The 22,086-nt window shown below is 31.1% G+C and overlaps 2 protein-coding genes across 2 annotated transcripts; both read right to left on the bottom strand.

The window, feature by feature from the left end:
* Positions 1 to 96: 96 nt before the first annotated feature.
* LOC123709847 (squamous cell carcinoma antigen recognized by T-cells 3) lies at positions 97 to 10,699 on the bottom strand. The gene is made up of 17 exons (XM_045661424.1): positions 10,499 to 10,699; positions 10,099 to 10,214; positions 9,817 to 9,992; positions 9,390 to 9,561; positions 9,047 to 9,197; positions 8,342 to 8,418; positions 7,863 to 7,968; positions 6,714 to 6,923; positions 6,349 to 6,522; positions 5,963 to 6,074; positions 5,047 to 5,267; positions 4,518 to 4,785; positions 4,116 to 4,212; positions 3,676 to 3,796; positions 3,213 to 3,445; positions 2,667 to 2,858; positions 97 to 2,038 (listed from the first exon to the last, which is right to left on the bottom strand). The coding sequence occupies exons 1-17, from the start codon at positions 10,601 to 10,603 to the stop codon at positions 1,903 to 1,905; spliced, it is 2,667 nt and encodes an 888-aa protein (XP_045517380.1). The 5' UTR covers positions 10,604 to 10,699; the 3' UTR covers positions 97 to 1,902.
* Positions 10,700 to 12,156: 1,457 nt separating this feature from the next.
* LOC123709956 (septin-1) lies at positions 12,157 to 21,880 on the bottom strand. Its single transcript, XM_045661590.1, has 11 exons — positions 21,643 to 21,880; positions 20,959 to 21,151; positions 19,510 to 19,640; positions 19,007 to 19,134; positions 18,403 to 18,520; positions 17,573 to 17,659; positions 16,269 to 16,429; positions 15,189 to 15,290; positions 14,567 to 14,660; positions 13,871 to 13,975; positions 12,157 to 13,554 (listed from the first exon to the last, which is right to left on the bottom strand). Exons 1-10 carry the CDS (start codon positions 21,664 to 21,666, stop codon positions 13,889 to 13,891), a joined length of 1,125 nt encoding a protein of 374 aa, XP_045517546.1. The 5' UTR covers positions 21,667 to 21,880; the 3' UTR covers positions 12,157 to 13,554; positions 13,871 to 13,888.
* Between the last annotated feature and the right edge of the window lie 206 nt (positions 21,881 to 22,086).

Here is a 22,086-nt window from a genome sequence, read left to right as displayed (position 1 = left end):
ATAACGCGTAATTCAATCCCCGCCCCGCATCGTAACGTTTTACAAGAGAGGACCCCCCCCCCCCCAAAATTCGTTACGTAATACTTGAACGCTCCAATAGGTGAAACAAAGAAAATTAATTAAATTATTTTTAGAAACTATTCGACCGTGTTAAAAAAAAATACACTTACAATATTTTTTTGTAAGTAGCCAAAGAAAATAGATTTTTTTAAATTAATTTTCTGGACTCAGGTAAGCCTTTGTCATTCCCCATCACCCGACTTTTGCTTAACGTTTATTAATTGTACATCCTGTATACAACTATAGTAAGGTAAAAATATTGACGGTAATCGGAAACTAATTAGTTAACTTCCTCTGAATATTGAAGGAGATCTAGCTAAATATTAATTGTATAGTAAGTTGATCGCACTATAGGGTGGACTTGGATATAAATTTAAATTTGCCTTTTCAGGAGACTATCTTGTACGGGATTTTATGCGATGTAGGGATCTACTATAAATATAATCTGTGAAATTTCAGCCACGTACCTTTATAATTTGCGTCAAATACTAAAATAGTACAGTTGGGATAGCTACTGAAAGTTACAAATCAGTTTTTGGCAAAGGGCCCGGTATTTCAGAACGAGCCGTTAAATTTACTAACAAATCGTTCTATAATTTTAACATACAAGAAATGACAGCTGTCATTGGTATTTTGCGATTAAAAACGTAATTATAGTGCAGCCAGCTGACTCTAAAATACAAAAATTTCTAATATATAAATATTTCTAAAGTAACGGTTAGTTATTCTACATTATCTTTTAAAAAGCAAATGTAGCTTACCACGTAAAATCAATTATTAGCTCAATAAGAAAATGGCTCTTAAAAATGATCCCGATTGTGAAACTTGTGATCACGAAAACACTATTGAAATTACGTATGTAATGTATGTACGTATATGAAAAAAAGAGCGTACTGTGTGACCATAAATCTCATTATATCCTACAAATGTGAAATGGAAAAGCAATCTTAATTTTAAATTCAAAGACAATCGTTATTGATTGCGTAGTACCAACACTTACAAATAATTATTGTATACCAAAAAGAAAGCCACTCTATCGTTGTAATTCATGAGAAGACCCCAATAATATATTGGTTAACTTGACTTAAATATTTAACTAACACATGAAATTGTTAAGAAAACACATTTTAAACGAATTGAAGCTATGCATTATTATTAAAAACTTATACCGTGAGTCATTGTTGCAAAAATCCCGTCATCTGTTAGTCGATACCAACTCTGGGGAAATAAATACAGATAACACAACTTTATCTACAGCTGTGATACTTTTGACATTCAACACGTGGTGTTGAATAACGCGTGGTCACGGTGTCTCACGCACGCTCTGAAGCGCGCGACACGTCGGGAGATATTTATTATTATTATAAGTTTATAATAATACATAGCTTCAATCCGTTTAAAAAGTGTTTTCTCTATGTGTAAAAGCTACGTTAACAAAAGACAAAACTACATGAAATTGTTAACCCGTTTAGACTTAAATTATGTATGTTTTGTTTAAGAAATGTTAATAGCTGTTAAAAAAATATTCAATTTCTTTGTTCTTGTGTGTAGTATAAAAATGTCGGATTAACCTTCACTCCAGCTTCTCACCCGTAACAAGATGGGGCACACATATTGTTTATTTTTCATTGATCATTTTCAGCCAAGCCTATGAACGCTCACATAACCTTCGGCCGGGAATGGAAACCAAACCTTACTTTCGCCAACACAGAGAGAACAGCCTCTTCATTTTAATGATTTTTATTTATGAGTATTCGGCCCAGAGAGCGAGAATAATCAACTTTTTTCATTGTGAATAACGCTTTTACTATACAAATCGGACAAAACTATGTATGGTTCGCATCACTTTTTGAGCAGAAGATTTCTGAAGTCGTGGTTAGAGAGCGGTCGTTTATCGCCATTGGCTGAGCCATTGCCATTACTTGTCGATGCCTTTTGAAGCACGCTTGGTATGAAACTACTGAGCTGTGTCCGTCTCCTGTAAAAGATGGTTTTTGTTAAAATATGAGTGTCAACAAAACATTTTGTAATAGAAAAAAAATTGTTTATTTATTTACACTTCGTTGCAGGACAACTTGGTACAAAAATAAAAATGAGGGCAATTAATATAAAGGCGTTATCGCTTTCGAGCGATGTCTTCTTCATCACTTTAGATATTAAATCTGGACTGAAGGACCAAAAATCTTAATACAAAATATTTATGCAAAAGTAATTACAATGTGAAATACTTGTATTATATATGACTAGCTGCCTCTGCGAACAACTCTTCGCCTTTTTATGAAGGCCTTTATCTATTTTTTTAAAGTAGTCGAATCGATCCAGCCGTCTTTGAGTTTAACGCTTAACAACATATTTTGCGATTCATTTTTATTTATATAGATTGTCTTCTGTAAAGTGAAGTAGGTGTTCCGTGCCCACCATTGCTTCCCCAGTCAATAATTATATTTAAAGTGACACTGTGGATGCATTTAAGCATTTATGTATTGTTTTATATAATTTTGTATTTACTAATATAAATTTACAAAATGTATAAGTATGCATTTTAATAAATAATTCAATTATATAAAAAAATAAAATATTTAGTAAATAAAATATAAAATACATACATTCCTCCTCCCGTATCTCGTTTGGGCAAGCCAAGACTCGCTTGTCCTGCGTCTTTCTTTGGCGGAGGTGCGCTTATAGCGACATCTATCTTCCGATCCGCGACTAGTAGACCAGTTGTCTTTTCCAACGCAGTGTTTGCTGATGCCTCATCTTCGTATTCTATGTATGCAAGGCCTTTGGGTTTTCCATCTCTAGAAAGTTATTATATATTTTTAATCAATAATGACATTCTTGGTTTTAATTTACCCCCACAAAAGTATTCGAGAATATTGATGAAATGGAATTAAAAATATTAAATTCCAGGAAAAACCTTACACTTGCACATGTACTTGTATACATTACATTCATAAAAACTAAATAACTACACCGCATCATTTTACTTCACTTTCATATCGATCAACAAAGCGTAACTATGTGACGAAAAAAATTATGTTTTTAGAAAATCCACACAAGGATGTTGGGATGTGAAAGGCGACCTTTGGATAGAATGTGTTCATATCTGACAAAATTATTTTCCTTATAGCTCTGCTTTTACGTATACTTACTTGAAAGTGACGACTCGTACGTCCTTTAAAGCACCGTGTTTATCAAATATCTCAGTAAGAGCTTCTTTAGTGCAATGGGAAAATGGTAAATTCTTTACGAACAACTTATTCCTCTCAACGGCGGTGGGATATTTGAATGTAGGTGTGCTTTTCGTCGCCGTATACCGCGAAAGAAACATAGGTCTACCGTTTAACGGTACACGGTCATGTTTTACTGCTTCGTCTACTGATTCCTGTAAAATAATATCATCATTATTAAAGTAAGGATAATATGGTTTAGTACTAAAAAAGTCAGTCAGTTTGTGATAAAATATCTAATTGGACTATATTCCCGAAAAACTAATATTTGCTCCGAGTCGGCTTTTTAAATTACTTACTAGACTTTTTATCCTTTTACACTTAAACATATATAAAATATTCAAATATTTTATATGAAAGGAAAAAATTCTACTAATTAACTCACCGGCGTCTCATACTGGCAGTAACATATAGATCCACCGAAAGCTTTGACTCCAGCTTTTACCCTCATCGACACAATTTTACCAAACTCAGATAACTTTTCACGTAGGCTTTTTTCGTCTACCCTACAACAGAATAATATATCATTAAAAATTATTACAGAAAAAAATTAATTGTGTAGAATTCACGTCATTGAAGTGAAAAAATACCAATTTACTATAAAGTAGTGTAATTTATTTCAAATTATTATATATTTCAACATGAGAAAAAATATATTCAAAAAACCAGATAATTCTCTCAATATTAAAATAAAATTCATAATTTTTAAATTGAATTAAATGCTACTTTTAGATGAATAACTAAATGTATTTTTTATTGTTCTGTAAACTAAATGCAAAAAAAATACGACAATTTATGCCTTAAATTATACTTAAGTACACGTACTTGAAGTCAAGATTGCTAACAAATAGAGTACAAGCCTCTCTCGAACCAAACCGCTTCGTCTCGCTCGTACTTTCTTTACGTTGACGTTTATTATCACCTGAAAATAAATATATTTTTCAACAATATTCCTGTCATTTTGAGAATCTGGATAAAGCATTTCAATAAATCGATAATTGTAATACTGTACTTGCATTATTTTACAGTCATGATTTACAATAATACTTAGAAGCAAATAGTACTTTTTTTTAAATATATTTATTTCGTAAGTTGTGTTATTAGGGAACTCGCCTCTCGGCCTCAGAGTCATGCGTTCGAACCTGGATGTAATGGATTATGCTATATGTAACTACTTTTCCATCGTGAAGAAACCTACACCATGCAGCACAAAAAATAATGAACTACCTTCATCATCATCATCATGACGTCGTTTCGTCCCGCTCCCCCTAACTTTATCTCCTTCGCTCTCTTCCACTTCCATATCTCCTTCTCTTTTCCTCTTCACGTCACTACCCTCAGGTGTTTCTCCTGACTTTCTCTTCCCTTGAGCGTTGGCCTGCTTTCTTTTGTCTATCTTTCCCTTTTTGTTTTGTGACTGTTTTCCTTTTTGTTTTTGACCTGTCATCTTTTCTTTCATCGCTTGATAGTTGTCTCGCCATTCTTTCACTTTAGCCTGCAACAATTTCGTCATAGATAAAAAAAATTAGGCGTCTATGAAACATTTATTTTTATTAATATTGAGAAGATAGTATATTTGTTTTAATTAAAAAAATATATAATAAGTTTACTATATAAATTGCAATTATGTGAATACAGGGGAAAAATACTTTGACACATATAAAACAGCCACTAAAATGGGTGTCCATGGGCTGAGGTAACTGCTTTTTATATTTAGTTTTTCTTATTAAAAAAGGATTAAAAGTTCACAGATTACCTGACACAGCTCTGAACATTCTAACATAGTCTGTAGTTCGCCAGTATCCCTTTCAAAGTCTGTCCACAGACGAACAAGTGTCGGTGGATAATCTGTGACACTACGTAAAGCTCGCCGATGTAATTCGCGCAACCTTCTCTCGTTGGCCGGTGGCTCTCGGCACTTTTCCAAGTGAATTAACGCTTCCCAATATTTAGATAGGGTTTTGTTCTCACCGTACTCTGAAAAGGAAACACTAGAGTCAAATCTTTATTGGAATTATTATTCCTAAAACATTTTTTTAAATTACATAATGCAGTCAATATGATTCCAAATATATTTAAAATACATATTTTGCTAAATACAACTTTTCTACATCGTTTTATTTAAGGTGATATAAAAAGGTTTGGTGGCAAAAATGCCTGAAAAGTCAGAATTATATTGCAATTCCTTAACCACACTTGGATTTATACAATACAACTATAACTAAAACATGTGTGTGTACTTATGTACACGCGTTAGGAGTTACACTTCTTTGGCGTAACAAAATAAAAATCTTTTAAAATTTTAACTTTCGTCTGATTCTACGTTTGTAGAAAAAACGACACTAACAATAGAAAAAAAAGGTATTTAATACATTGAAAGTTTTATTATAACGCATTATTAAGATTAATAAAGTTTATTTAAATATCACAAAAAATATTTCTACATAATCAAAGAAATTGACATTTTTATTTTAAAATGTTGACTATTCTCCGGGTGTCGGTTTTTTGTGACGGTGTGCGCGCGCATCGTAACAATTTACTCTCATAATTTTTCTCTAACGCGCCAAAAAAAGTATAACTTTAAAAAAAATGCTGCAAAGACCCCGAAACGTCTTTATAATTCTAAACACTTGTTAAATAGTGACATAATTGGTATTAATGATAATACTCACTAAATATTTCTTCAAATATCTCCTTCCCTTGCTTTGGGTCTTTCATTCTCTTGTATTCTAGTCTAGCCCAGAACAGTGGCACTTCACAATCATTGGCTTCTTCGCCCCAAGCCTAAAAATATATCAATTTGATTTGATGTCACTTTGACGATTTACTCTAATACATAGACAATCTTGATGAAATGGTCATTTTAACGAAACTTAATTCAAAAAGAATTTTTAAGTTACTTTTTATACTCGACTCGCTGGCTAATGCACAAACCGTGCCAGAGCCAAAAGAAGAAAAAAAAGTTATTTCTTTCAACACTCAGTCCAATTAAACTGTCAATTTTCAGTTTTAACAACCTCCTGTCAATATTCGCGTTACTGCTAATATGACCTCATACCTCAGCCAATGAATCCCAGGCGAGTCGAAACGTAGACCTTAGTCTTTCTACTTCCGGTTCATTATCGAAGGTCGTCTTCCGCCGTGTGTATTCGCAGTAACTTAACCATAGGGACTCAGCTTGCTTGTACGAATCCATTCCTTTTGATAGAGCCGTTTCGAATATAGTTTTTACCTAAGAAAATTAATTATATTTATAATGAACAAGACAGATTAGTTAAGATTTACAATAATTTTGACTTTATGGAATTCGAAAATCGGTTAATTTATATAATTATAATTACCATAATATTTTTTACTTCGTCTAAGAGATATGTTTAGTTACGTTGGCGGTATATATGAACTTCCTAAACACATTAAACCTACCTCATCAAACTCCTTATTCTCATGTTCAGCCTGCTGCATCTTCAGCACCCAGAAGGTTGATCTCCGAGGACATCTCCGCGTGCACGAGTCTAGCACGCGATGTATCGTTTCACGTGACGACGTACGTTGTACGTGACGTGCGTACGCGAGTAACAGATCGTGCGATTGAGACGACGTAAGGCATTCTGTAGTGGCGCGATCGTATAAAACCTAATGAAAAAGATATAAGACAGGGCTCTTACATTTTTATGTGTTAAGTTAAATCAAGCAATATCGACATACGGCCCATAATCGAAATATAAATATGTGTATGAACATAAAACTCCCTACTATATCTATATATAAATAATGTCGTTTGTTACACTATTTTTAACCCAAGAACGGCTGAACCGATTTGACTAAAAACATTTTATCACGTTTCCGTGGTACAAAACGCAACAATCAGAAAATACTAAAAATTTATCAGTCAAAACACTAGACTAGCTTTATTTGATAAAAATTGTATAACAAAACCCAACTGAAAACTAAACGTAATGTTATCTCTAAGTTTATATATCGTTTTGGTTAAGTATGTTTAAAAATTTGGCAATTAGAAGTTCCGAAGTTGATGTGTTTATTTCGAGTTGCTATTATTTTCTCGTGCCCATATTATCATTAATAATGCCACGATTAAGACAATCAACTCTTTCCCTACGATGGCGTAATGCAATAAATGGGTGGACGGGAGTGCTTAAGTGGATACGATCGTTCAGATTGGTAAGATGTTTTTTAAGTTTGAAATCATGTATTTAAGATGTGTGTAGGGCAACGTCCGTCGGGTTCGCTAGTTAATAATAAATTAACACAAATTCTAAAATAACATTTTACGGGTAGATTTTAAAGAAGTATTAATTGAAATCTATTTTTAAAAAATGTTTCGTAAAGTTAGATTAATTTTTATATAAAAATAATATATATCTTAAAATTTGCAATCAGTTAGCAGTCGAACCATTATAATTGTGTCGTGCGACTCTAAGGACTCCGTTCATGCATTCAAATACCGGAAGCTTCAATCGATTTTTCTTTCTAAGAGCGGACATAACAATTATTCTTTGATAACGGTCATCAGTATAAAAATACATTTTTAGTTCTGTTGTATACAATACCAACCTTTAGTATACCGTTACTGTCGCATTCCGAATACTTTTCGTTTTGGGCCAAGTCCTTCACTGTATCTATGTACTCCTGGTACATTTTGTATTTTTCTTCAACATCCCTAAAAAAAAAATTACTTTTTAATATGAATAATAAATATGTATTATTTCAAAACATAACTTCTGCAGATAAAATAAAAATAATTTGATTACCATATAAACTAACGAAGCTAGTTTTAGACTTAATAGGCATATCCCGTTGTTTGTTAATATTAATTAATTAATTAATTTTTAAAACTAAATCAGTATAACTTTCAGGGAGCACTGGAATTTTAGCTTTTAAGTCACATTGGTTTAATAAACTAAACATTTGTCTCTTTCTGACAAATGTTTACATTGTGAATGACAGTGTATGTTAGTAAAAAAACATTAATCCACCTCAAAGCACAATTTTTCTTACATTTACATAGTGTGGTTAAAAATACATCAACTTACTCAATAACCAATAATTTATCTTCAAATCCAGTTATTTTCTGCAAATACTCAACAGCCACTTCGTGGATCTTTTTTATCTGAAACAAAACTATGTTAATAAAAATGCAATTAGTAATTAAGGCAAAACGTAATAAATAAATATTCTTAAACATAAAACAAACCAAAAGATTAAAGAAAAGTAGAATAATAATTAAATAAGAGTGACAAAACTTTCATCATATTAGGGTATTATAGAATGTTTATGAATATGACCTGTAGTTTGTTATATAGTCTATAATAAGTCATTATGTTAATTGTCTGATGTCATTTATCATGCAATAAAAGAATTTAGTTCATATTTTTTCACTTCATATTATAACTATAGCCTTCAGGCCCGTCTGTTTTTCTTTTACATAAATTCCAATTCTAACAAAACAATATTTCAATTAGGTTAGGAAACACAGACCACTAATCATGTATAATAGAAAATAATCAAAGATCACAGATGATTTTAAAATAGTACTGTAGACTGTACTGTTTAGTTAAAACAACACACATTTATGAGGCAAGCTATAATATTGAGCAATATAAGTATAAGTAATGAAGCTTCTACAACTTTTTCCTTATAAAACATATTTTATAATCAATGAAAACATAACAGAAAATCCAACGATTGAAAAAAATAATAAAATATTATTGTGGCAAATAATACGAAAATGTTTATACCTTATCCACATACTCCTGGTCGTATAATTGTAATGCTAGTTCTTCCATTGGCTGCCACACTTCCTCTCCTCTGATAAGTGGTCGCGACAAAGTCTCTTCCAAGCACCATAGTACACGCTTCTTTTGTGTTTCATACTCTGAATCATCTTCACTGCACACAAACAAACACTTTATTTTTTACGAATATATAATAATTTGTTTAAATGCAACATATGAAAATACAAATCCCATAAGTGTAACAGATTGACCTTGAAAATGGTCAAACAAATAGAATAAACAGTAAAATATTAAGCCTTTAAATTATAAACTTGATTTACTATGAAGCTAGCTTAAATTAGATTACCTCATGGCTTCGAGTTGTGCTTTTTCCATCTCATACCGGGCATCCCAAAAGGCTTTTCCTGAAAGTGGATCAGCACCTGCACGTCGTAACACTTCTTCAAGTTGCCCACGCACTTCTGTTACGTCATTAATACTTAATGACCATGAGTACCATTCACTTAAAATAGATATAGCTGAAACAGTTTTTAATATTTTTCTTAATATGTCCTAAATCATGTTCGGACTTTTACTTTACTCAATTGACAGTAAAAGGAGTGATAAAATAACTTGCATAAATTAGATGTCTTTCATATATCAAATTTTACAGATAAAATAAACTTTTTCTCCAATACTTAAAACTAAGGCCATTTTTATTATTTGATTATATTGTAAGTGTTCTATGTTAAACTTATTTCAAATGAAGGTTTAATTTGAATATGACTACTTACAATAACAATCAAGGGTAGCAAGTTTAAAAAGATTAACTATTTCTGCCTGAGCTTCACTTGTATGGGCTAATGATTCTTCAGTTTGAATTCTCAGAAGCCAATGTTCTGGTCGAAGCACTAAAGTATTTTGAAGTCTATCAAATGCAGCTCTCCATCGATCTAAGTCTGATAGGCGCCTGTTAATAAATTTGTCAACATTTACCGTCATGAAATTATATTTTCAACCGCTTTATTCACAAAAATATAAACTTAAAAAAAGGATATTGTCATTCATCTGCGTACCATAATGCCTGAATTAAACTTATATGATCATCATAATTATAATGGTCTTCTTCTATTCTCCTTTCCAATTCATTTACTTTTTCCATTGCATCTTCAACGTCATCATCATCGTCATCCTACAAAAACATGAGTAATAACTGCACTGGACACTTTGAGAGGTCTCTAAATAAATAAGTTACAGTATATTAAATTGTTGTTTATCAAACATACTAAATAGACTACCTTAAGGTAGATCCCCTTTATATAAATATATTTAAAAAGGTTAGTGTGTAACGATTAGGTTCCTACACATCTAACAAAGACTGAATCGAATAGGGAATAATCGGGGATAAAATCGCTCATTAATAATTTACTAAATAATTATTTAAATCTATAAAAAAGATAATAGGAAAATGCTTACGTCTGAGTCGTCAGAATCTTGGTCACCGTCTTCTTCTTCGACAACCACTTCAATTTCATCCTCACCTTCTGATCCATTACGAACTTCATCTTCTACAATTGCCATATTTCCTAGGAGTTAAATTTTACCGAATTAGTCTGTTATTTTGATAACACACTAGAATTACAAAATGTTTTCGTTATGGCATGCTATGGCGGCGGCAGTGTTACCCATAGATAATATGCACAGATTTAGTGCAGTAATACAATGCACAGATATCTAATATGTATTCGTATAATATATTGGCGTTTTTCTCACAAATTTAGGAGGAATAAGATATCCAGGGATTTTTAGGGAGTACTTATTTCTAGAACTTTTTTTAAAACGCACTTTTCAATACATTCTATTTTAAGCCTCGAACCCAACCATTAAACATAAACTCCTATCGTGACTATAACTAACACCCTAAGATGCAAATATAGCTCAACGGTTAGAAAAGTTCAAAAAGCTCCAATAGTAATGCATGAAAAGTAAATGAGGAAAAAGGAAAAACAATATGTGCCAAGAAAAGTTAAGAAAAATAATCATTAATACATATTATTAGGTAATTAAAAAATATATATAAATGTAAAAAAAAATTCACCAGCATAACTAAAACAGCTATTTTATAATACTTGAATGTTTAATGTCTTCATATTTGATTGCTTCCCATACCAAGTGTCTACCGGAATCGCATGGCAAATAGGGAAATAAATATTTGTTGTAGGCAATACTGAGGAAATTGGAATAAATGATATTGATACTGTTTCCTTTTTATTTATGTCTTTAGTATTAATAAAGATTTTCACAACATTTTCGCCAATCCTCCACCAAAATCCAACTCCAAACTTCAATTCGTTCATGACGTCAGATGATGACATTTAGCTGCATGTATATTATTCGGAACCCTCCCCATTTTATATGCGATAAAGGATGCAGAGATGCTGAGAACAAAAATCCGGTCTGCGTTGGATGCGAGGACCAGATGTGTGTGGAGCCATATTTGCACTTTATAGTTTATTTATTCACACTTCGTTACCTTAGGGAGCGTTCAAGTATTATGTAACAAAGTGGGGGGGGGGGGGTCCTCTTTTTTTATGATGCGGGGCGGGGATTGAATTACACGTTATTGTTAATATTATTTTCCACTTTTCAGTACTTTACACCACATAATGTTGACTTTTGGTATAAAGAGTCACTGGGTTGTCACGAAACATTTTACTACTGAGTACAGAAAACTTTAAGGCGCGTTTCATTGAACGCTCCCTTATACAAAAAAAAGCAGGTTACATAAGTAATTAGGCAACGGGCGGTCTTATCGCTAAGAAGCGATTTCACCCAGGCAACCCTTAATGGAACAATAAAAAATAGAAACAAGAACATAGTTTAAAGCTATGCCCGTAAGTACTTCACTTCAGTTACTTTTTACCTGGTTACAACGTTACAACTGGAATGCCCCACAGGGAGAACAATTATTATATAATAAGTTTGATGGTTTTGGTACTGTGCCGTATTTCCATCACAATTTTGGCTATAGTCAATTTCAGCTGCTCAAATAAATGGCACTAATGTAACGGCAGTCGCAGTTACTAAGGGTCTAAGTAAAATAAAATAGGCATAAATAAAATAAACTATTGTCAATATAAGTATTTTTATTATAAAAAATATGATTACATACGTAGTTTTACATGATATTTCATTATTAATAATCATTACAATTTTTACTATATTGTTATGTATTGTGACATTAATTTTTCGTTGATATTCATCGATCTAAGAATTTTATAACTTTGGCACCAATTACGTCTAACATTTATCTGAACATTCTCTAAGTCTGAACTAAGCCATAGATCATATATAAAACAGTATTAACATACATCAGAGGCCGTACCATATCCACTATTGGCCCTATCAAGGTGTGTATAATAATGCATAAAGTCCGTCAAAGTAGAATTCAAGACGTTTTCAACAACGTCAATCTCTAAATTAAAGAGCTGTCACTGTATTTTTTCTGAATGAAATTTGACATATTTGACACCGCCCAAGATGAGATTGTGACTTAATTACGAATTAGAATAGGGTCGTCTTTCTTGACGCTGTTGTTAATGAATGATAAACAGAGATAAGTCTTAAGTTCTATAAATGCACCACATGGAAAACTATTAATAATCCTAAAATATTACTAATGTAGAATACAATTATTCTATGCCTACTCTGTGTCACATAGATATTTGCCAAAAGTTAAGTACCTAGTATTAGATCCCCAAAAAAAATCATTCAAACTTCTCAATTACCTTTAAGCGTGACACAGAACGACACGTGAAATTTAGAAATAATTTGGGACAATACACACATTCAGTCAAATAGTAAAAATACAATAAAATAATACTTGAATAAATCATACTGAGATAGATAAGATGGCACTAAAATGAGATTAAAAACATTTCGAGAAAATTCTCGTTAGGAGTCAGATCAAATATTTCCTGTATAATTAAATCTGTTTTTAACTGACATAAACAAACCAGACGTCCGTCGCTAATAAAACGTTAATCTAAAGTATGTAATACACTATTTAATACGTATAAACACAAAGGTGCAATATAATTTCTTATAATTAGGAACCTATTTTTGAGGCTAGAATAACAAAAGTATGTAGTACAAAGTCACGAACTTTCCGTAGAAAATTATACATTATTCTATTGAGTTATCGTTCTTTTTAATGTTAATATAAAACCATATTTTTTATGTGAAGATCAACTATTATCTATAATTTTAACTTTTATATAGTCATTATCATAGTTTGCATAAACAACAAAATTTCCGAAATCGTATTAACTTTTTGATGCGTTTTTAAAGCTTAGAAAAGGTCGTATATAATATATTTTTGGCATTCTAACCTCTCTTATCTATTAATCTCTAATATATTTATTGATTTATATTCAAAGTTAAGTGGAGGTTACACAGTACGGGATGGCGCGTAATATTAAATTGACGACGTCACACGAATCAGTCAGCCGGACAGCCATACCATTGTCCAACTAGAAATTAAATATATGACTTACTCATAGTATGGTTACCATCTTTGAAAATATGAAAAACATATAATCATAATATTAAACTCTAAATCGTATACTTAAATTTAGTTTAACGAGCTGTGTAGCTAATTTTCTAATTGAAGTTTGACAGTGACTAATCAGAAGTATCACTAAAGGTACCCATCAACATAAGAGCCTAAACTGTCAACCGGATTCTAACTGTTTAACAAAAGCCAGCATTCCATTTTCAAACAAAAATGACACTAGAGGATATAATGTCTGTGGATTCTTTGCGTATGTTTATGGACGATATCTATACCTGTGCGTGGAGCGTGCACTATGCAGTTGTTGTACTGGCAGCTTGCAGTTGCATTTGACGCTGCATTTGTTCAAGCATCTCTTGCATTCGACGCAACTCCGCTTCCTAAACAGCCATAATAAGCCACAAACATGATTTTCATGTGATTATATTTATATACAAATGACACGGTGTACTATGATGTAGTTGGTTTAAAATTTTAATATGTGCGCGCAAGTTCAAATTTGCTAGAATATTGTTTTATTTGTATATGCAATTAGGACTCCATTATATAAAACAAAAAATATAAAATCAATTAATATCCACTATTTGAAAGTTTTGTTTTAAAATAGAGAATCTTTGATTATCTTGTTTGGTGATTACGTCAACAGTAATTATTTACTTTTTTACACATTGTCTATGCTTGAAAACGAAATGCATTTTCGAGGATTCCTACAAAAAATTAATACGTTTACGTAATACTAGAACGGCCCCTTATATAAAATTTATTACATTTAAAAATTGCTAACAATGAGGATATGGTAACAAAATAATACTTTGAAGTAATAAATTTAATTTCCTATAATAATTCAGAGCCAAGGAAAATACTACTCTTTTACAAGTTAAAATGCTGTATGAAATCCATAAAAAAAAATTCAACATATTTGAACTTACATATCTAAATCATTAACCGGCCTCGAACGGATAATATTTTACCTTTTCACGGAGTACTTTGTCACGTCCAGAACCATCATCAGTTGAACCATTTGCCAAATCGTTTGAGTTCTCGCTAAGTCCACTCTCGGTTGATCTATAATCAGTTCAAGCTAGTAGATAACGCACATATTATAGAACCCAAAGGTGGTTTAATATATATAAACAGACAATAAAGTCAAATATATTTTTTTATATAAATATTATATTTCTTTTAGTCGCGGACAGTCGATGTAGTAGTAGTAGTAGACTAGTCCATGCCGTATAAAAAAAGACTTGCTAAGAAATTGCCAATAAAACAGACAAAAGTATATCTGATACATAATGCCCGTATTAGATAATTTATGGTCTAAATTTACCATTTAAATTAATAATAAAAATATATAATAACGATAGTAATAATTAAAGAAATTCTGTAATAAGGTAAACATAATTATATTATTTGTATTCATGTCTATGATAATAGAAGCCTTTTGTAAAACTTAATCTAATTTAACTTTATTTAACCAATTTCTGTAAAGTTGCATATAGTAGAACAGTTTCGAAAAATAAGATCATAAAGAAGTTTCACTTCTTACGTGTGTACACTACTACACATTTTTTTTATATTATATGTATGACTTACGTATGTCTTTTAGGTACTTGTCCGTTCCTGGCCAACCTCTCTGAACGATAGTTCTCGTAATGGACCTCTTGAGTTACTTCTTGCAAGTCTTGCATATGGGTTCTGTAAATATTAGTCAGTAAGTATTAGTTTAAAAGCATGAAAATGTCTTTGAAAAAGAAAATCTTCAGACAGAAAAACACGTATTCTATTGCGCCATAGACAATTTTAAATTGTTTGTAAATAAAAATTTCTCGCTGAAATGTATGTTAAACTCATAATTTCCGAACGACTACTTCGTTACAACAAGGTTTGTATGACAATATTTTCATTTCCACTTCTCCAATACTTCTTTATTAATAAGAGAGCAAATGAATCAGACAGAAGATAGGGATTTTCAACGTATTAAGAAAATAGTTGATTTAAGGCACACTTAAATCCATAAAAAAAATACAAATGTTCAGTATGTTGCCAAATTCTTTTTCATTATTATGTATTTATATATATAAATCTCCTATCACGATGTTAATCCGCGATGGACTCCTAAACTACTTAAGCGTTTTTAAATTAAATTGGCACACCGTGAGCAGTCTGGTCCAACTTAGAGATAGGATAGCTTAGATCTTTAATTATAGTCGCAATTTTATTTTATTGCAAATTATTTGTCTATAATTAATTGACAGTCACAATCTGTTAACTCCAAAAGATTCTAACAGATGTCGATACTTTTCAACTGGATTGAGTAAGTAATCAATAGATGGCACTGCTATGGTAAACCGACAAACGTGTCATATAAGCTACAATTCAATATCATGATTACCACGTGTTATTGAGGCTAAAGTATAAATGAAATTTATTTTGTAGTAAACGAAATACCGTGAAATTCAATTATTTAGACTTTTAAAATTTTTGGTGTTAGCATAGCCAACCACGTGTTACTTAGACCGTGTAAGTGTAAATCAAATCAAAATTCAAATTATAGTGACGATAATACAGTGAAATTATTCTTTCGTGTCACGGTATTAAGGCTAACTAAAACCACATTAAGGAGAAACGAAGTTCACGGGGGCAGCTAGTGTATTTATATTTTCACCAGCTTACATAAGCATAGTCCTTAGTTTGATGAAATCGCAATGTTCCGGGTTCTCAACTTCGACCACGCCCCACGGGTAGAGACGGCCTCTGACACGGCGTCCGCGCACTTCCAGCTGCTGTCCAGCGCCGCATACAGCGAACGGAACAGCCGCTTTAAGCTGACGAACCTTAACACAGTATGAATAAAAATATTATAGAAAAGCAATATTAGTATGACCAAAACACTTTATAAAACACAGTTTTTAAGATTTAGACTATTTACTAGTCTTTCTATCGTAAGTTTACTTAGAACAAAAAAATATTTATGCAAATTGATATCTGTGTACACTCATGAATATCAACAATAAAAGAAATGGAAGTTCTAAATTTACATTTACTGTAAATGAATTAATTATAAGTATTTTTATTTATAGAAAATATCTTACTAGCTTAAATACAAAATCTCAAATTTAAAAAAAATACAAACAAAAAGCATGTAATTGTAAATTAATAGGAACTATTCTCGAATATCCTTAAAAAAACAAACAAAAAAACTGATTAAAATCGCTCCAGCCATTTATTGCTATATGGCTTTGTCGTATCGTAGCATTGTTAATGATTATATCGGCATTATACCGATTATAGCAAGAAGAACCGACAAGGAAAACAGCGGTTTTTAATATAAATTACTACAAATAAATTTAATGTATGCAAACGTCAATAATTATATAATTTACATAACTTTCAAATGCTCAAAACGTCGAGTATTGTTAATAACGCAATAAATTGCGTTTATATCCGTTAAATAAGATATATATTTAATTTAAATTGTTCTCAAATACACAAAAACTTAAACAAAACTTCATAATTTCATCGTTAAGGTACGCACAGAAAATATATATTAACAGTGACTACTAATCTATATTTTTCCGTACTGCGCTTATCTTATAATTTGGCACGCGTTAATGTGAATGTTATGATAATTTCTAATGAGTTTCCGCTTCTACCCCTACCCTCAATAATTTAAAGAAATTGTAATTTTTTTTTTTTGTTCTTTGGACAATGATAGAAGTCGCTTACTCCACCGCAAAGATTACGGACTTCTTTTCAAAATAAAAATTAGTGAATTTAATTTTTAATACATAATGTAGAAATCACGAATTTTGATCAAACCTTTATTCCCTTGTGTCCCCCTCCCCCTCGTGGTTATTTAATTTGTTATTTCGAACTCTTAGCAACTTTAAATTAATCACCGGTTTTAAGTTTCAAATTATCGAGAGTCGACTGTATCTTATTAATATTTTGAAGTACCCACAAGTTTTACTATTTACCTGCTCTTTGTAATCTTCATCTTCATCGCTATCGCAATCTGGCAAAGGGTATATCTTAATACCCTCTCTTTCTATTTCCTCCATCACCTGTTGAAATAAATATAAAATGTACCCTTTGTGTCACGCTTAGTCAAACTACCGTAAATTATTATCACATATTTTTTCAAGTACAATTAAGTTATTTTTGAAGTCATACTTCTTTTGGCATGTGGGGAAAAATAATGAGGGTAGATTTTTACTATGCGCGCACCGCAAAAAGCCGACACCATGATGTTAACTATAGTCAACCTTTTATTTTGTGATATTTAAATACACTTTATTTAACTTGATAATGCGTTAAAACACTTTCAATGTATTAAATACATAAACGGCACTAACAATAATGTTTCTATTGTTAGTGCCGTTTTTTCTACAAACGTAGAATATATATTTTTTTAAGAAGTATAACTTCTAACGCGTGTACATAAGTACACACACGCTTTTTTTTCACCGTATTAAATTTGCTTAAAAGTGACCAAGTCTTTAAACTGAGTTTGAAGCTGTATTTTGTTTGTCAATAATGTACAATAATACATTATTGACAAACAAAAAACAGGTTAATAGATAAATATATAATTTTGTATACGATTTTATAAATATTTTAATTTCTTACATCATTGAAACAAAATGATACACCTTGTTACTTAGCCTATAATAAATATAAATATTAAGATAATGAATAGGTTTTAAATTAGTAAGTAAGTGCAGTAACATTTGCGTGTAAAAACAAAGTCTTTACTCTCTACATAGTATTCTGTGAATCAATAACATTAATATTAATAAAATTTTACCCTGGACTTAAGCCTCTGAACTTCTTTCTTAGTAAGACAATCTGCCTTTGCAATCACGGGTACAATGTTGACCTTGTTATGCAATTGTTTCATAAATTCAATGTCCAAAGGTTTCAGTCTGAAATGAATTATGTTATGTACAAAACTATGCAATTTTTATAACAAACAATATATTTTCCATTTTATAAATTTTATTATAATGAGCTTATTTTTAAGGATAGTGATTATATTAGGATAAATTAATTGCTACAAAGTTTCATAATAATTATTTTTTCTGTAACTTCCTCTTAATTAAAATAATTTCAGCTAAACTTACTAAGGTTGTAAGGTTGAGCTTATGACCCGTCAATTAACACAAATTATTGTAATTTTATCCATTGAGGTGCATTTTATAATCAATTTAACCTTGACTACCTTTAATTGCAACATTAATTACTTTAGTCTTCAAAGTAAGAAAAATATACCAAATAAAATGAGACCAGACTATTTTTTTTATTTTTATTGATTATAACTACCATTTTACATACACAGTACATTGTCTTGTCTTTACACTAAATTAAGAACACAATTATTGAACAATAATATAATATATGCTATGCATTACCCATGTCCAAATGGAGATATAAAGTAGAAACAACAATGAATTCTGTTGTCTACAATGTTACGTCGATTGAGACCGCTCTCATCACGGAGGAACCTCTCAAATTGCTCATCAATGTATTGTATAATTGACTGTAAAGATGCAATTGGATTAGGTTTTTTTAAGCAATTTACATAATCAAAACATTATTTAGAAATATGAAATATTAATTGTAATTCTTAATTGTCTTTTCATGAAAACTGACAAATATGAGTGTTTAATTTCCTACATCATAATAAAAGTTTGGACAAAATTACGTATTTTAATTTCATTCGATTTAGGATGTTTTTTAACATTTTAACCGTTCATTAAAAATATTTTTTGTAGACATTTAAACAGCATTTTGGCTAATTGTAAATTTAAACAATTCTCGATTCCTGTCTAGTTCATAAAAATACGTCCAGAGGTTTAGGATGAATTTAAATTTAAAGAAGTTAAGTTAAAGAATTTATAACACAAAAACATACTTTGAAGCAGTCTGTATTATCAATGGCATCTCCATATCCTGGAGTATCAACAACTGTCAATCGCAGTTTCACACCGCGCTCTTCAATCTCAACTGTAGACGCATCAAGTTTAACAGTCTGATTCAATTTCTCTGCAAAAAATAATTATTAAAAATAATAGTCTGTTTCTGTTGTGAGCCAGAGTTGATTAGCCTGTATAAACAATAAAATTATTATAGTAAATATGTTTTGTTTAAGATTACTTGTAATTTTTTTTAAACATCTGCGGACAGTCAGTTAAAAATTATGTTGGATTAAAAACATAATGAAAGGGCAATAGAATTATCTATTATTACATCAAGTTCTTAAAAATATCATGCAATGTTTATGTAATGGAATGTTTTAAAACAAGTTCTTATGCAACAATAATTCTTGTTACTAGTTGATTTAACAGAAAAAACATGTTTTAACTATAATTACAAACTGATAAATATCTTAACATGCACTACTTGGATTTTAATCTCGTGGCAACTATAAACCTGTCATGCCAGGAAAGGCATTATTCACATTGTGATACAAATGTATAACCTCTGCAATAGGTACTCAGCCTTTAGCTGAAGGTGTGCTAAACTTTGTAAAACCATAAGCTAAGCTAAATTATGCAATAGTGGTAGAGGTAAGAAGCTTAGCTGTGTTTACCTTATGAATCATTTTATGGATTTGTTTTTACAGTGGTACCTTGACATACAAGTTTAATTTGTTCCATAACTTTGCTTGTATTTTAAATTGATAAAGCAATTTTCCCCATTGAAATTAATTGAAATGCCATTAATCTGTTCCAGCACCCAAAATATCACCTAGGTTGTTTTAGTCAAGTGTTTTTATTTAAATAAGACAAAGATTTGAAGTTTTAATCAATAGTTATCATCTTCTTTGGACCCAAGGTTATAAAAATAAAATTGATAATGTTTTATACAAAGAGCAAAAAACGCGAATCTAAGCTATCAAAATTAATGTGTAGGTGCCAATCCCTTGTATTTCAAATCTTGCTCTCATCTCAAAGTAATATACTTGCGCCAGTGAGACTTATATATTGAGGTACCACTGTACTTGTGGCCATTAGTTAAAAACTAATTGCTGCTACATAAAATATTGTATTAATTGTAATAATAATTTCCCACAAAATATGTTTAAGTCAATACTTCATCATTAGAAATACTGTTAATGGTATTATTATAAGATATTGTTATTATCTTCTATTTGTATTTTAACAATACCATTACTGTTAATTAGTGAAGTTAAACAGTTTTTCAGTTATTTAGGGTAAAATTCCAAATTGGGAGTTAGTGGTAAATGACTCCAAAATTTATTGAATTTGACAAACAGGAGCAATATTTACCACTATCTATTAACACTCTGAATCTTACCCTTAGATAAAAAGTAAATGCTGTTCACATGTAAAGCTTGTACCTGTAGCATCTGGAATAACTCTCTCAGGATATAGGTCTGTTAAAAACAGAGAATTCACAAGAGTGGATTTTCCTAACCCACTTTCCCCTACAACCATCAGTGTGAACTCAAAACCTTTTTTTACTGATTTCCGATGAACCTGATTAGGCAAGTTGGCAAATCCAACATACCCAGGGGTCTCAAGGTTTGAAAACTGTAAAAATATTAATTGTTAAAAAGCTATAAACATAAATAAGCAAATTATAAAGAGAAGTGCAAAACACAGATGGGGTATAACAGAAAACAATATAAACTGTAGAGTACATTACCAGGACTGATAAGCCCTTCATACAATGGAATAACTAGTGATAATGGTAGTTAGTGTTTAGTGATTTACTGACACAATCAAACTGTCATACTATAAATATTCAGTTGGTACGCGTAAACATTGACACACATCCGCTAACTGTATCGAGATCCATTTCACCAGTGGCATGCATATTATAGTTACGTATAGTATAGTTACTTGGTCAATGAGTATTAAGTAGGTAAGTAGCAAACAACAGTGAGTCATACATATCGATGTTAACAACACTTTTAAATATAATTATATAAAACTCTACCTTTCTACGTAATATGAACAATGCAGTAACACAATATTGTTACAAAAATAAAAGTTAAAAAACAAAATCACAAGATACTTACATTCTTCGCCGTATCACTCGACATATTTAAATATGTCCACTTTATTTTTAAATCAATTTGAACTTATTATAAAGAAGCCCGTGAATTAATAAGAACACTTAAATTATTCATATGCTATTGCTTTACAAGATTAATAAAACAAGTGGATTCGGCAAACCCACAACTATAATCCGCAGCCGATTACAATTCACAACCGATTAACATGAGATGGACGACAGACGACAGCAGTCAGCGACCAGCGTTGGACGGAGTGCGGGCACAGATTTTGTTTCAAGTTTGAATATAAATTTAGTATTAATATCTGTATTTTGTCTGTGGATTAATTAAATCTGTCACCCTATGCATTTTTCCACTTTTTTGTATCTTTTATCGGTCCAGTGATGCCAATTTGGGGATTTTTGTCCCAAATTTAGGGAATCTCAAGATGTCTAGGGTTTTTTAGGG

Source organism: Pieris brassicae, chromosome 5, assembly GCF_905147105.1.
Source record: "Pieris brassicae chromosome 5, ilPieBrab1.1, whole genome shotgun sequence".
Classification (NCBI taxonomy): domain Eukaryota; kingdom Metazoa; phylum Arthropoda; class Insecta; order Lepidoptera; family Pieridae; genus Pieris; species Pieris brassicae.
Note: the sequence above shows the minus strand (reverse complement) of the source record. Positions and strands in the feature narration are given on the sequence as shown.